The sequence below is a fragment of the Mustela erminea genome, chromosome 9, assembly GCF_009829155.1.
Source record: "Mustela erminea isolate mMusErm1 chromosome 9, mMusErm1.Pri, whole genome shotgun sequence".
NCBI classification, from domain to species: Eukaryota; Metazoa; Chordata; class Mammalia; order Carnivora; family Mustelidae; genus Mustela; species Mustela erminea.
Genome location: NC_045622.1, coordinates 51,647,850 through 51,663,864, shown reverse-complemented (window position 1 = coordinate 51,663,864; position 16,015 = coordinate 51,647,850). Strand labels below are relative to the sequence as shown.

Sequence of the window (16,015 nt, the reverse complement as noted above, 5' to 3'; positions counted from 1 at the left end):
ATAACTGTTACTTTAAAAAAAAAAAAAAAAAAAAGCAAACCCTCCAAAGAAAAATATCAAAGAGCAACCTATCCTTCAAGACGGGAAGCAAAACTTACTTCAACTTGGAACAGTTCTCCAGCCCCCTCACAGTCATTGGATGTGATTATTGGAGTATGAATATGCACAAAGCCACTGTCCTGGAAGAAAAGAAAAACCACTTTTTCAGCATATTTATATATAAAACAATTCTAAGAACATATAACTGATTATACTATTAAAAAAGCACTGAGAGAATGCCATATCAATTCTCTAGCCCGCCAAGCATAACTAATAAGATATCAAATTGAGTGTTCTACTGTGCAGAGAAGCACACTGAATTTTAAATCAAGAACTGACTGAGACATTCTCTAGTCCAACATGATTTCAAAGATAAGGAAATTGAGACCCAGAGAGACTTAAAGAAAAATTCACACAAATAGTTGATGGCAGAGAGAGCCAGGACTGGAACCCAAGCCCTTAGGATCTCTCTGACATATTTTTTCTTCCCACTTCCCTAACACACTGGTAGTGATTCAACACATACACACTCTCTCCAGGCTAATGCACAATGATGTCAACCCACACTGTTAAGGGACTACAAAGTGATCAATATGAAGCTGGGTTGTCATTTTGGAATGAGACCCCCAACTGTCACAAACCACCAAAAAGGAGAAGAAAGTTGACAAACAGGGACTGAAGAAATAAATAGCAACAAAGGCAGAAATGATTTTTAGGAAGTTTGTCATTAAATTGATGGCACAGTACACTACACATGGCATAGGCAGTACACTTCCTTTGCCCCAAGGAAGATTCTGAACAGCAAATCCAAATCCATCCATTACTGAGGCGCCCAACTGCAATTCTTCCGCTCCAAAGTCTGAGCTATTTCCATTAGTGAACCACAAAAGCTGTTTGCTAATAGGACTGAAATAACCCAACAAATTCAAGGTTATGCTTCTTTCATTTTGACTATGGATGTAGGCAAAAGGTTACACTCAGTGTAAATGTTGCAGGTGAGCACAGAGAGAATTCAAGTGAACTTACGGTGCAGAGGCAGAATAGTAGTGTTTAACACAAAAATTTTGGTCTTCAAATCAATGCAATGAATTCATACATGCACATTTAATCTCTGCCACATTGTGTCTATCACTGAGGGAATGTAAAATGTCTCAGTGCATTACACCAGCAGCCTCCCAAATTGGCCTCTCCCTTCCTAAAAAGGTGGAATTCAAGTATTCTGGCTCTGATACAAAGTATCCAGTTAACAACTTGTCTTATGATGTAGACTGATTAAATATTCAAACTATAAATTAGGAGTCTCAGAAAATATTCAAATATGTACTTAACCTGGGAGCTATGAACCTAGAGGTGCCACACAAAGCACATTACAGAGAACGAATGAAATATAATCAATAACATTACTGCATAAAATTTTTATCTCCTAGGAGCCAGAATTATGGACATGAATCATTTATTCCACATGAATACAGGCAACTATGAGCAGAAGTGTAGTAAACAAAGAAAGGAAGTGAAAAATCCAAAGGAAACGAGGGTGGTGAGAGGGAGGGGGAGAGGGAGGAGAAAATTTAACGGCTAAATGTAATTGCCAAAGTTAGAACTGGTCAATTGCCACAAGAAACATAACTGCAAATCTTATGAAAATAACTATATGGGCTTAAAAAAAAAATCACTCAACAGCAGGAATTATTCTTAATACTCAATTAATGCTAAACCTTTCAAAAGGTGTCATCAGCTTTTTAAGCCTTAATGCTGCTAAAAGGCTTATATCAAAATCTAAAACATTCCCCCCAAAAGCTATAAAGAACAGAGTCCAAAAGTAGAATAAAAAAGCACAGAGAACAAAATCCAAAAAGAGCAAGTGTACAGGGAAGTAGAAAAATAAAAAGGAAAATAAACAGCCAGGAGTTGGGGAGTACTGTCTGCCTTCACTAGGGTAGTGGTGTCAGGGATCCATCCCATCCTACAGCAAAGAGGTCCCTGCTTTGAGACAGGAAGGCCAGAGAAGGAGCCAAAAATAAAAGTACATGCTTATTCAATTTTTCTTTTCTTCTTTTTTTCCCTTAAGATTTATTGATCTGAAACAGAGAGAGAGAAAGCATGAGTGGGGGGAGGGGCAGAGGGAGAAGCAGACTCTCTGCTGAACCAGCACCCCCCCTCCCCCACCTCTTCCCCCCAGGCCCTGAGTGGGGCTCAATCCTAGGACCCTGTGAGCAGAAGGCAGAAGCTTAACTGACTGAGCCATCCAGGCACCCCTATTCACCCAATTTTTCCGATTCTACTCACCACCTCTAAATATCTAAATGTTTTTCATACACAGTTTAGAACCAGATATTTTATAAGACACTGAGTATCTGAAAGTTATAAAACTCACATACTAAGGCCCATGCATATCACTCAAAACCTCATGGATTGTACTTTTCTTTTGCAGTTACACAAAGTAAGCATCAATATTAATCAGAATCAACAAGAAAGAAATATGACAACAATTGCTAGCCACTGGCAAAAAAAGTGATAGGAAGACCAAAAAAAAAAAAAAAAATCCATAAAAAGCAGTCACAAGAACTCGAAGACACAATAGTCTGGGGTCATTCAATAGAGAAGAAAAGAATACACACTGATGGGTTTCTAGGGCCTTGCCATACAGAAGAGGGAAAAATATGATACTCAAATAAAGAATCTGGACTCATCAAGAAAGGGCAAACTCTTCTACTGGCTCAATTAGGAAGCCAGGGAAATGTGTAATATATTTTAGGAAATATGTAATATATAACCTCCACTGGAAATTGGAAAAAAAAATGTGCCTAACTATTCTGTATGGGAGAAACTTAGCTTTTCTAAATAATTCATTCTTGAGGATTCTAGATATCCAAGTACATAGCAAATGTGTCAATTTTATGAACAAACCAACTTATACACAAAATATTTTTGATTCTCAAACAAAAAAAATGACTTTCTAATCTAGAGATATTAGGAAAAAACACCTAGAACAGTACCTTTTTAAAAAATTTTATTTTATTTTTTTCAGTGTTCCAAAATTCGTTGTTTATGCACCACACCCAGTGCTCCAAACAATATGTGCTCTCCTTAATACCCACCACCAGGCTCACCCTCTCCCCTCCAAAACCCTCAGTTTTAAGTTAGGATACTTTAAGGCATGAAACTCATAGATTTTAAGTCTTTTTTTATTTTATTTTATTTTATTTATTTATCTGACAGAGAGAGAGATCACAAGTAGGCAGAGAAGCAGGCAGAGAGAGAGGGGGAACCAGGCTCCCTGCTGAGCAGAGAGCCTGATGCAGGGCTCGATCCCAGGACCCTGAGATCATGACCTGAGCTGAAAGCAGAGGCTTAACCCACTGAGCCACCCAGGTGCCCCTAGATTTTAAGTCTTAACATCTTTTAGTGATTCTGAAGTAGTAAGTCACAGAAATAATACCAAATACTAAATAACATAAAACTATTTAATATGCCCTTTAGTACTCTGTGATTTCAATTCAACCCTAAGTGTTAAACATATAAGTGGTAACAATATAGAATTATCAGGATTATATTTTCCAGGACTTCACAATTAAAAAGCGAATTTATAGTACTCAAAAATTACCTGCATTTGTACCTAGAACCAACAGTGCTAAAACTCATTATTTGCAACCACTTAAAATATCATTTTTCTTGCTTATAATATTATTTTTTTAATTTCAGATTTTCTGTTATTTTTAAATTGTTTACTTATTTGTCAAATCTTCCAGTAATAAATGTATAAAGTAGGTAAAGCTCACTTGTTAATGGACTGCCAATATCACCACCTAGTGGCCAGAAATCTATAAAACTTTCAGTATATAAGAAGGTCTACTTTATCCACTGTTTAAAGCCATATGAGGCAAAAAACATTTTTAGATCTGAACAAATTTTCTGTTTGTGTGCTTCAAGCGCTACTGAAAAGCCATATGGGAATAGCATAAGAAAGTTTATGAGAGCATATGGAAATGTACCCTTTCGAACTATAATAGGATGACATAGTATAATGTGATTATTTTTCTTTGTTTTATTCAAAACTGTATGCTTCAAAGCCATGATGCTCTTTAGCTGTTTCACCAGAAACTAACTCTGAAGGAGCTTTTCAAAGAGCAAGAATTCTCTTGGTAAACTTCGATAGGGCTGGGCCTACATGAATTTGGATGCACCCAAGAGAAGGGTATGATGCTAGACAATCAGCTGGATCTGGAGAAATGGCATAGGAAGGGGTCCAGAACCACTTGGAATAACACTGAACTTCATCTGCTGGGTCACTCCTGATCTTTGGGGCCCTCCCATCCACATGGTGGAAGGTCCCTTCACCTCATCAACTCAACAACTATGTTCCCCTGTGGCCTTCCCAGGTAGGGGGATGTGGCTGACAAGCAAAGCTAAATAAGAAAAAAATGCCTTTAGGTGCCTACCAATCTATTTGATTAACACCAATAACTCTTCAAAAGTAGTGCTTACCACATATAAAATATGTTTATGACCAAGATGGAAAAACAGGGACCAGATTTACCCTCCCCCTTGAAAAAACTAAAAACAAAGAAACAAACAAACAAACAAAAATAAACTAAAAACCCCACCAAAAATAAAACCCACAAGAAAGGATGGTTTTCAAGACCATGGATATCAGACAACAAAAGACAGCGATCGCTGAGGTGGGAAACAAACTTAGTGAACCCTATCAATAGCCTTGCTTAGTACTTTGAGATTGTCCAGGCCATAGCAGGAAGAGGAGGAAAATAAATTGGAGCCCAGCACATGCATGTGGGAAAACTATCATAGGCCAAGGACAGAACCATCCAGAAAGATTAGAGGAAACAATGCCTGGGGCTGGAAACAGTACCTGTTCCCACAAGCCAGACTGAAAACACTCAAGATTCACAAGACACTAGGTAAAGTACTCAGGAAGGCTTTGCCTCAGTAGTGGAAGTTAACTAGCCCTAGACTACTTAACCGGCCCCATTCACCAAATCATAAGAGCAAGACCTAAAAGGTTCAAAGAATTTTCAAGTAGCTTAACTGCACACCAAAACAAAGCTTAATAATATCCAAGATGGTAAAATTTTCTGTCTGGCATCTAACCAAAGACTGGCATATATGCAAAGAAGCAAGAAATCATAACCTGTAATGAGGAGACAAAAAGCAGTAAATCAAAAATAAATAAAAATAAAAGCAGTAGATCAAAAAGGACTTAACAACTGACACACATGTTAGAATCAGAAAGACATAAAACAGTTATATATTTTTTTTAAGAATTTATTTATTTATTTGACAGAGATCACAAGTAGGCAGAGAGGCAGGCAGAGAGAGAGGAGGAAGCAGGCTCCCCGCCGAGCAGAGAGCCCGATGCGGGGCTCGATCCCAGGACCCTGGGATCATGACCTGAGCTGAAGGCAGAGGCTTTAACCCACTGAGCCACCCAGGTGCCCTGACATAAAACAGTTATTAAGCAGCTATTAAAACTGAAAGTGTTAATTAAAACTGTATTGTGTATATTCAAAAAGTTAAGTAGAGATATGGAAGATATTTTTTTTTAAAGGTCCAAATAGTGCTTGTTTTGGCAGCATATATGCTAAAACCGGAATAATATAGAGAAGATGAGCATGGCCCCTGTGCAAGGATGACACACAGATTCATGAAGCAGTCCATATTCTTCCACACAAAAGGGGGGAAAAAAGGCCCCAATCAATCATCTAGTTATGAAACCTACAATGTTCGATGAAAAACGCACTGGATAAGAATAACAACAAATCAGTCATCATAGAAGAAAACATCAGTAAGCTTGACGACCTAGCAATAGAAACTACCCCCTAAAAAAAACACACAGGGAAAGGGAATTTTAAAAAAGAGAACATAAGTGAGCTATGGAGGTATCATTAAATGGCCTTGATATATGGGCAACTGAGGTCTCCAAAGGGGGAAGGTAACATAAATTTTGAAGATGCAATGGCTGAAAAACCTGAAGAAAACTAAAACACATAGATCCAAGAAACTCTACAAGGTCTAAATGCAAGGAACAAAGAAAACTGTGCTAAGGTACCTCATAATCTAATTGCTCAAAACCAGCAATAAGGGGACAAGCTTAAATCAGCCAAAGAGAAAAGTACCACGCAAGTAAAGGGTGCTTGGAGTAAGTAACTGTAACTAACAAACTTTCAGGATAATACTTCAAGGTTACAATAATTCAACCTTTACACAAGAAATAACAGCTAGGGGTTAAAAAAGAACAGTTAAAAGCACCCAAAGCACCTTACCTTAAAGAAAGAATGAATAGCAGCCGTGGCTTCACTGCGAACCCTCAGTATAGAAGCCAGAGCATTAGTTCTACATCGAAGGTGAGGGTATTGTCTCAGATACTCCAGAGGATGCCTCTCTTTATATTTCAAAGGGAAAGCCTGCCAAAAATTGGAAAAAAACAAATGAAAAGCTAAAAAAAGATAATGTTCTATAATAACAGTTTCCAGGACACTGGTTAAACACTAATGCGTCAGAACAAAATTAAAAAATTTTCCTTCTCTGTTTCTTAAGATAAGTGAATATAGTCCATGTTAATTCCAAATTAGTAGATTGGTAGGTAGAATCAGAGATGTGGGTGTGACTCTAGCTTTACCACTTACTAGGTGTGGAACCTTGGGCAAAGTTAATATTACTGAGGCTAATCTGTTATTTTTCAAATTTTCATCCATTAGCTTATATCAGTCACTACTTACAAACAGAAAGATTAGGATATAATTATGCAAAATAGCCCACTGTTTGGCACATAAGAGTTCAGAATATTGTAGATATTAAAGATTATGTTTTCTACAGCTGTGTACACACAGCTGGTGTTCAATTTTAAAAATCACCCAAATGTCTTGAAAGCCCATAATCACTTATAATCAATTGGCACTGTTTTTCACTGTTTATCAACATGTCTAAGAACATGAAGGAGGGTCAACAGCTTTCTGTCATCTGGCAGAGTAGTGTATATTTACAAAAATTTCAAATTATGACTCTATGTAGAAATATTATACCCTGCCCACCCTCATGTTTCAAGCTTAAGACAGAAACAAATCGTCAGACCAAAACCAAAGTTCCAGAAAAAAGGTAACAGAAAAGCTAAGTAAAAAAGCAAAATGGTAGCTTATTCCATTTAGTCTTATCTATTTCTTTTAGTGCACATGCTAATTTATTTCATAATAGAAATAAGTACCACATCTACTTAAGTCAAAAAAGGACCACATTAACAGGAGTCTGGGTCTGCCTGGGGATCAGAATTCCCTAATATCTAAATACTTAAAAATGAACTTGAAATCAAGGGGAAGAGAAGGTGAATGACAAAGAGAGAAGTCAAGAGAGAAAAATTTAAGAAGCATTAAACACATGGCAAATTTTAATAATCATTGTATCTCTCTAAAAAAGCAAACCCAAAAATGGTTACCATCTCCAATTCCTGAGTTCCAAAATATTTTCACAGTCCACTATTCAGAAATCTTGGGACCCAATTCCAGATTTTACATGTCAATTAGTATGTATTAGTATTTCAATTAGTATTTCTTAAAAAATTATTCAGAATGACATTTTTTAAAAAGTTGACCATTTTTCTCTTATTTCCTTGTATTTGTTTTCCTCCAATTATCCAAAAGAAATAAAAATGAATTAAAATGATGCAATTTCCCTATACTTCCTCATTTTTTGTTCATTAAATACTTGAAGATAAGTATAGCCCAACTACAGGGGAGTCAAATGGCTAGTACATCAATTTTAGCTGTGGCACTAGCCAGCAATATCACCTTGGGCAAGTCAGATCACCTGACTGGGCCTCATTTTCTCCAATTCAGAAACTGGATTGATAACCTATGATTTTATACCCTTTATAAGGTTATAAGGTTATACCTTATAACCTCTTTATCAGGTGATAAATAAAAGGTAGTAACAAAGACTCTTGCAAAAATAGGCATAAACATGTCTTTTTTTTTTTTTTTTTTTTTTTTTTGAGAGAGAGCGTGAGAGAGTGAGAGTGCACAAGAACAGGAGAAGCAGAGGGAGAAGGAGAGAGAAAACCAAGCAGACTCCCAGCGGAGTCTTGATCTCAAGACCCTGAGATCATGACATGAGTTGGAACCAAGCGTTGGAATCTTAAACAACTGTGCCACCCAGGCGCCCCAAACATATCTTAATGTAGGATTTCTTATCTTCGCTCAACCCGAGCATTATGGCACTCCAGCAGTGTCCCACGGAATTTTCTGTGATAAATGGAAATGTTCTGTATCCATGCTATCCAGTATGGTAGCCAGCAGCTGCCTGTGACAACCAAACACTTGAAATATGGCTAATGCCACTATGGAACTGATTTTTTTAAAATTTAATTTTGATTGATTTAATATTAAATAGTTAACATTAAACAGCCACAGGTGGCTAGTGGCTAAGGTACTGGTCCAACACAGTTCTAGATCCTGTAAAAGTCATTTCTAGGCAGGGCTTTCCTAAGAATATGGTCTGCTCGATGTCTCTGTCACTGCAGCTAACTGGGCATCCTCGTAGAAGTGGCAAGTTTCAACTGTGACAGGCATCCAAAGAGATGGAGAGATTAATACTTCACCTTCTCTCGTAAAACTCAGCCATCTACATACTTTTTGCTATACTCTCTACATTCCTCAGCTCTATAGCCTGTTTCGATTATCTGCGAAGTCCAACTGAAACACGCTCTAAGTGCCATCTTCCCAATAATCACACTTAAATCAGACAGCTAATGTTTTACATTAAGCCTAAATAGTCCCCATTAAAGTATTAGAAAGCATACCTTGGCATCGCAATTTCCAACAACTTCAATTTTTTCTGCCTTCAGTTCCACATTTTGCTTTTTGGATGGACTTTTTACCAGCTGCCCTTGAACTTCCACAGAACTCCCAAAAGCCAGTTCTCTACAGTAACCAAAACCCAGCATAGACAAGGTATCATTATCTGGAACCCCTATTTTAATACAAAACTTGCTATCAGAACATTCCAATATTTAATGACAGAGGTTTTACCCTTCTTTGGGCAGCAAATAATTGAGAGAGGCTGAAGCAAAGAATAGATATGGGATATTATTACGTGAAGATGTTAGAAAAAGAAAGGCCTCCATCAAAAAAAAAAAAAAAATTAAATCTTGCCATTTGCAATGACATGGATGGAATTAGAGGCTATTATGCTAAGTGAAATAAGTCAATCAGAGAAGACAATTATATGATTTCACTCATGCATGGAATTTAAGAAACAAATCAGGGGAGTATAGGGGAGCGGAGGGAAAAATAAAACAAGACAAAATCAGAGAGGGGGACAAACCCTAAGAGACTCTTAATCATAAGTAACAAACTAAGGATTGTTTAAGGGGTTGGGGGTAAGGGCATGGGGTAACTAGGTGACGTAATAAGTACTGTATATTATTTAAGATCGATGAATCACTGACCCTTAAATCTGAAACTAATATTACGTTGATTAACTAAATTTAAAGAAAAAAAAAAGAAAAAGAAAGGTCTGAGCTTGAAAGATCTTGATTCCAGATATTTGGACTTAAGCCTCAAAGCTCTGAAAAGTAGATCTGTTGAGAAAGATCACTCAGGGGGCAATATGAACACTGGATTAGAGAAATGGGGAACAGAGATGAAAAGAAAAAAAAAGGTCCTTTTGTTATTTAAAAAAAAAAAAGCCTCACCTACTGTCAAAGCTTGAATCTGCTACAACCTGAAGGCTTTCCAAAGATGATCCATCATTTATATGCAGGAACAATACTTCCTTCTGGGATCGGACTGAACGAATCCATCCCTAATAAAGAGTAATTTCTAAATGTGAGTGTAAAACACACAAACATTTTACATTTTCATTACACATGCACATGTAAGACTAAATGGAAAAAAACCAATGTCCTCAATCCTGTGTTAACAAATCAATCGCTTTTAGCTCACCGCTAAGCATATATAATTCAATATGATTCTTATTGCAGTGAGATACAGCTTTGGCATCACACCTTTTTGTTTTGTTAATAAAACTCACAATTCTGAATAGATGCTTAACATTCCAGTAGGTGAAAAGCCTAATTCACATCATCAATTTCCCCAATATTGGCTATTTCACGTATTTCTTCCTGCCCCTTGCTCCTTTTTGCCACCACAACAAATAACAGGACACATACTTTCGCCCTTGTCTCCTTTTATATAAAATTCCTAGAAGGGAAATTATGTATAGACTAGAAACATCTCCATTGGACTTTTGTTTCCCTTTTAGAATGTATCACACAAAGTTCTCAAACAGCTTTTCATTGTGAACATATATTAAGTAGTACATAAGCTTTCAAAGACACTCTGAGTTCATATGACAGGTACGTGTGAATACAAATGAGAGGTATTCTAGTAGACCAGTACAACTAAAAACAGGTCTCAAAGATCACATCCAACTTAAATTTAACTAGCAAAGAAATGGGAATATTCTATCAGACACTGAAAAACGGTGAAACTGACAGTGTTTGATTAACTATCAGCCACGCTTGGGAAAAGGGAGATGATTCTACTTACAAAACTGTATTGGGGGCACCTGGGTGGCTAAGTGGTGACCTCAGGGTCCTGGGATGAACCCCGCATCGGGCTCCCTGCTCAGCTGGGAGACTCTTTCTCCTTCCCCCTTTGCTGTTTCCCCTGCTTGTGCTCTTGCTGGCAAATAAAATTAAAACAAAACAAAACAGTATTGACCCTTACTTGTGTTCCCACCATAACCTACAGACCTATTAAAGCTCTTCTCTTACTTATTTGCATGTCCATAATACTTTCAAAGTTTAGGAACCATGCTTTAGTTGCTTTGAAGGCAATTGTCAAGCACAGAGTAGATAGTCCATTAATGTTTTTTAGTGAAAAAATATCTACCATGAACTAAAAATCTACTGTGAGAAGTGTTTTACTACCTTCATGTACTATCTCATCACTTCTTCACAACAACTCTGTGGTGTGAACCTTTCTTACAAGTGAAGAACCTGGGCTCAAAGAAGTTAAATAACTTACTGAAGATCACACTGCTTGTTAACATAAAGCCTGAATTTGAAACTTTTTTGGGGGCTACACTGAATAAAGTATACATTGCCTCAGTCTCCTATACAAGGCCTTTCACAATTGAGTGTGCCGATCTTTCTGGTTTCACATCCCCACGCTCCCCCGAAGGCAGCTGCTCTCTGGTCAGGTTCAATCAATAGTAATTCCTAAAGCTCCACTGTCTTGCTTTTCACTTGTTAGTAAAAGGTAACAATTGTGAAGCACCATTTAAAAATGTGCTTCTGTTCTAAGCTCTTTATAAATATTTTACTACTTAGTCCTTATAAGAACTTAATGAAGTGAGTATTAGAGATGAAGAACATATTTAGAGAAGTTAGGATAATCTCTCTAAATAATTAACATCACAGTTCCCAAGTAACAGAGCTAGAATTCAAATACAGTTCTTAGTTCAAAGTTCAAGTTATTATCAAACTTCTCTAGAATGCTATCTCCCCCCCAACCCTAGTTCCTCTGCTTGAGGAACTCCTATCTTTCAGGACTCAAGTGAAATGTCACTTAATACAAGAAGTCTTCCTTGACTCACATAATTAGGGACGTCCCTCTATATTTTCTCAAAATTTTTATACCACCAATACTGATCACATTGCCCCAATTACCAGTCTTAACCATTAGACCAGGGCTGACCCACAAAAATATAATGTGAGCCACATTATGTAATTCTGCATGTTTTAGTGGTCACACTAAAGTAAACAGGTAAAATTAATTTTAATACTGTATTTAACCCAGTTATGCCCCCAAATATCAATGTGTGATCAATATATATATTGAGATATTTTATATTTTGTTCTCCAAAATTGGTGTGTATTTTACATTTACAGTTATCCTTCAGTTTAGACTAGCTACATTTCAAAAGCTCAATGCCACAAATGGCAGGGAGTTATTAGCCTAGACTGCGTAGCACTAAAATAAAAGCCTTTAACGTAAGCAGTAGCTTTTACCTTTGAATCCTTTCTAGATTACCACTCCCAAGGGATCATTAAGGTATGTATGTCAAATAAAAGATGAATGGAGAAGGCTTTGGTTTGTATCATGGAAAAAATATGAAACCCAAAGAAATGCAGAGAGGTCACACTGCTAAAAATCAAGGATATCCGGGGCGCCTGGGTGGCTCAGTGGGTTAAAGCCTCTGCCTTCGCTCTGGTCATGATCCCAGGGTCCTGGGATCGAGCCCCGCATCGGGCTCTCTGCTCAGCAGGGAGCCTGCTTCCTCCTCTCTCTCTGCCTGCCTCTCTCCCTACTTGTGATCTCTGTCAAATAAATAAAAAAAACTTTAAAAAAAAAATCAAGGATATCCAAGGACAACAAGAATAACTTCGTCAGTGTTTCAGCAACCTATAAAAAACAATCAAACCACATTGTGTGGTCTACTCCCTTAAGGGAAAATCTTCTATGTGGAGCTGTTGCAACTGATAATAACAAGAGAAATAAAAGCAGCCAACATTTGACGTGAGCCATTGTTCTAAATGTCTGAATACCTATCACCTCAATTAATCTTCAGGATTCTATGAGGTTAAGGCTATTAGATTCATTGCCATTAAGAAGGAAACAGGTATAAAACACATATGAGACATGCCCATAATTCATGAGCCACTTAGTGGCAGATCTGAACCTAGGCAGCCTAACTCCAGAGTTTCAAACTGCTACACTCTACTCTTTCTCCTAATGTATTAAACACACATTATACACAAACCCCCATTTTTAGGCCTTGGGGTGGTTAAAAGTTGGGGAAAAAAAAGCCATTGTTTAGCCCAACGAGTATTTACTGTCCGACATGTGTGAATACCAAGCCAGTTTAAGACACGGTGTCATTTCTCAAGGAGCTAGCTTGAGGCAGGCACTACTAACTATGGATGTTCATTATGAAGGATAAAGGAAAAGAGGCTCGTACGTTTATTCTGCTGTATGACTAACAAGTTTACAGATAATGTCCCACCGGGAAAGCAAAGTTCCAGGACTTCACAGGCATCCCAACAGTTTTGCAAAGAGCAATGGTAGGCAAAGAAAGGAGAAAACTGTGAACGCACGCAGTTAACCACATTCTCTCCTTTTCCTGACTGTCACTCCTCCTGACCAGGCAAGCCTAGTCGTGGAGATGCCATTTAAGTCATTGAAAAGAAAAGCCCACCCCCTTCCCGTACACCAACCTGAACCTTAACGTGCTCCCCAATCGTGTTCTGGGCCCCAAGGGCATCCCGCACGCTCAGTCTGCATGAAGGTTTGTGTCTCGGGCAGGGAGTGGAGGAACAGGAGCGCAGGGCTCGGACCAGGCACCGGGCCCCAAACATCGCACGGCCGCCCCAAGCCCTCCTCGGGAGCAGCCCCGATCCCGGAGGGTGCGGCCCTTGCCTAAGGTGAACCTCCCCCTCTCGACTGCTCCCCAATTATGGGCTGCAGTCCTGCACTCAGGCGCTCCACGCCCCCCGACCTCGGCTGCTCCCTGTCCCTTCAGGGGCTCCAGCTTTGTCTCCACAGAACCTCCACTGCGCTTCCCTCTCTCGGGACTGGGCGGAGCGGAGACAATAGAGTCAGTGGCGTAAGCCCAAAAAAACTGCGCGCCGTAGCCAAGCGAGACACCTCACGCGCCCGCGTACTTTCCAAACCCACAGCCCAGACCGCCTCTCCCAGCTGAAGCAAGCGCGACAGCCGCCACTACGTTACACGCCAACGTCAACGTCATCACGCTACAAGGAGGATGAGAAGGAGCGTGCGCAGTTCTGACCCCAGTTTACGGAGAAGGCGGGCCAAAGGCAGGTGCAGGCGGCGTGGGGAGGGAGCGGGGCAGAAGCTCAGAAGGGGCGGAGCTAAGGCATTCGAGCTGTGGGCGTCCTTGCTCGGGCCTACGGGGAGCACACCTGGGACAGTGCCTGCCTCAGAGGTCTTCATTTCTAAAGCTTCCAGCTGATGCAAAGGAACACTGAGAGGCAAGGAGTGACTGAGGCAGAAGGAAAGCCTCCAGGAGACTTAGGTGTTGAGAGGATTAGCCCGAGGATATCAGTCGTTCTTAAGTTATAGATCCTTGCTTACGTCACAGTTGTGTGGTATCACACTTCCAAACAGACAACTGCATAAAAGGGTGATCAGTTCCCTGGCGGAGTCCAACTGTGGGATGCCAGAGATAGATTGCTGGAGAAGGTAGCCCTCTAACTACTAAAGAGACCTTGTATATGCAAATCAGAGAAGGCCGACAGACAATGTGAAGATGTTGGAGACCGGAGGGAATGTCAGCCATTGCCTGCTGGATTCTCCAAGTCTCTCTTTTTTTCCAATACAATTATCTGTATTTGTTTGAACTGGAAACAATAAACCTTTCAAAGTTATCCACCACTTCCTCCTAAATTAAAAAAAATATTCTATAATTCACTGACAATCATGAAAAGGTTTCCATCCATTTGAAAGATAGAAGTAAGGGATAGCAACTTAAAGTTGTTGCTATTATTCATTTTACAGATACAGGAACGTGGGCACAGAAAAGGGAAATGACTTGCTCAAGGATATACAATACATCCTATAAATGTGAGATTTAAACTTAGAAATTCCAGCTCCATGCACTAAACTATTAAGCTATACAGTGTCTCAGGGTGGGAAGTAAAATCACGGTCCCTTCCACCAAGAAGCTCATGGTCTAGACATGGGGAATGACAACAAAAGAGATTATTGCAATATAAAATTATAAATACACATAAATATATAAGCCAAATGGAGTGGTAGTCTAGAAAAGGAAATAAACTGAATTTTTGAGGAGTATCACAAATTTGCAATACTGGGGGTGCCTGGGTGGCTCACTGGGTTAAAGCCTCTGCCTTCAGCTCCGATTGTGGTCCCGGGGTTCTGGGATCTAGCCCCACATCGGGCTCTCTGCTCCATGGGGAGCCTACTTCCTCCTCTCTCTGCCTGCCTCTCTGCCTACTTGTGATCTTTGTCTGTCAAATGAATAAATAAAATATTAAAAAAAAAAGAAATGTGCAATACTGGGATATAAGAAAGAGTATTTCCTGCAAGGTGAACAGGAAAGGTTGCTAGGAGGGCAAATAGCCTGGAAGAATTGTAAAGTTGTTCTCAAGACATACTAAAAAATATCTGCCACAAAAACACCAGAGCTCTTAGCCACTTCTTGAACCTTTTGAAAAGAAGTATGGAGGGGTACCTGGCTGGCTCAGTAGGATCATGGGACTCTTGGGAGGGCCCCTTTACTCTCTCATCTACTGCTTGTCTAAGACAAAAGGTGAATTCATTTCTAAGCAGGGGACCAGTGCCTACTAGTGTGATGAAGACAAGGGAAACAAGTGGGTGAAACTGAAAATTAGCAGTAGTTAATCAAAGGTGTATATAAATGTAGGTTGATTAGAGCATCTGTGTGTCTGGAACTAAGTTCAAACTCCTCCATGTATCTTCTGCTAGATCAAATCATGTTTTCTTATTTTTATTTTCATGTTGGAATGACACTGCCTTTTTTAGATTCATCACCTTCCAGAGAGTAACCAGAGTAATCTTACCACAATTAATATATTACTATGTTGATAATAATGATTTCTAGTGCTGTAAAATACACCATGAGAGGAATTTTTCACATATTAACTCACTTAATCTTGACAATAACCCTTCGAAGTAGGGTTAACGTCATCATCCCCAGTTTCCAAAGGAGAAACTGAAGCTTGGCGAGGTTTCCAGCTTGTACCAAGTTACACTGGTAGTCTGGCACCAGAATCCGTTCTCTTCCCCACTTGTTACCCAGTGATTAAACTACTCTTCAGTTGTTCCCCCTACAACACAAAGAGAACTTGCCTTCTTCAGCATGCCTACCAGTCTCTCTAAGATTCAGGGAGTTCCCTGAGGTTCCCTGGAGTGAGGAACAGAAGTGAAACGTCCTCATTGTTACCTTTTATAATCCAAGT

The 16,015-nt window shown here is 39.2% G+C and overlaps 1 protein-coding gene and 1 non-coding gene across 4 annotated transcripts in view; one reads left to right on the top strand and one right to left on the bottom strand.

Moving 5' to 3' along the window:
- The window catches only part of NARS2 (asparaginyl-tRNA synthetase 2, mitochondrial), a 126,933-nt gene extending 113,143 nt beyond the window's left edge, over positions 1 to 13,790 (bottom strand). For 2 of the 3 annotated variants that reach the window (XM_032356734.1, XM_032356735.1), the window contains exons 1-5: positions 13,268 to 13,790; positions 9,740 to 9,849; positions 8,846 to 8,966; positions 6,318 to 6,458; positions 99 to 179 (exon numbers count right to left, since the gene is read on the bottom strand). In XM_032356734.1, the coding sequence (XP_032212625.1) occupies positions 99 to 179; positions 6,318 to 6,458; positions 8,846 to 8,966; positions 9,740 to 9,849; positions 13,268 to 13,408 (594 nt within the window). In that variant the 5' untranslated portion in view covers positions 13,409 to 13,790. Of the gene's footprint in view, positions 1 to 98; positions 180 to 6,317; positions 6,459 to 8,845; positions 8,967 to 9,739; positions 9,850 to 13,267 lie in introns of those variants that run through there. The other variant, XM_032356736.1, reaches the window with a different exon arrangement.
- On the top strand, positions 5,612 to 5,718 carry LOC116600407. Its single transcript, XR_004289621.1, has one exon. It is a non-coding gene; the product is annotated as a U6 spliceosomal RNA (small nuclear RNA).
- Positions 13,791 to 16,015: the final 2,225 nt, after the last annotated feature.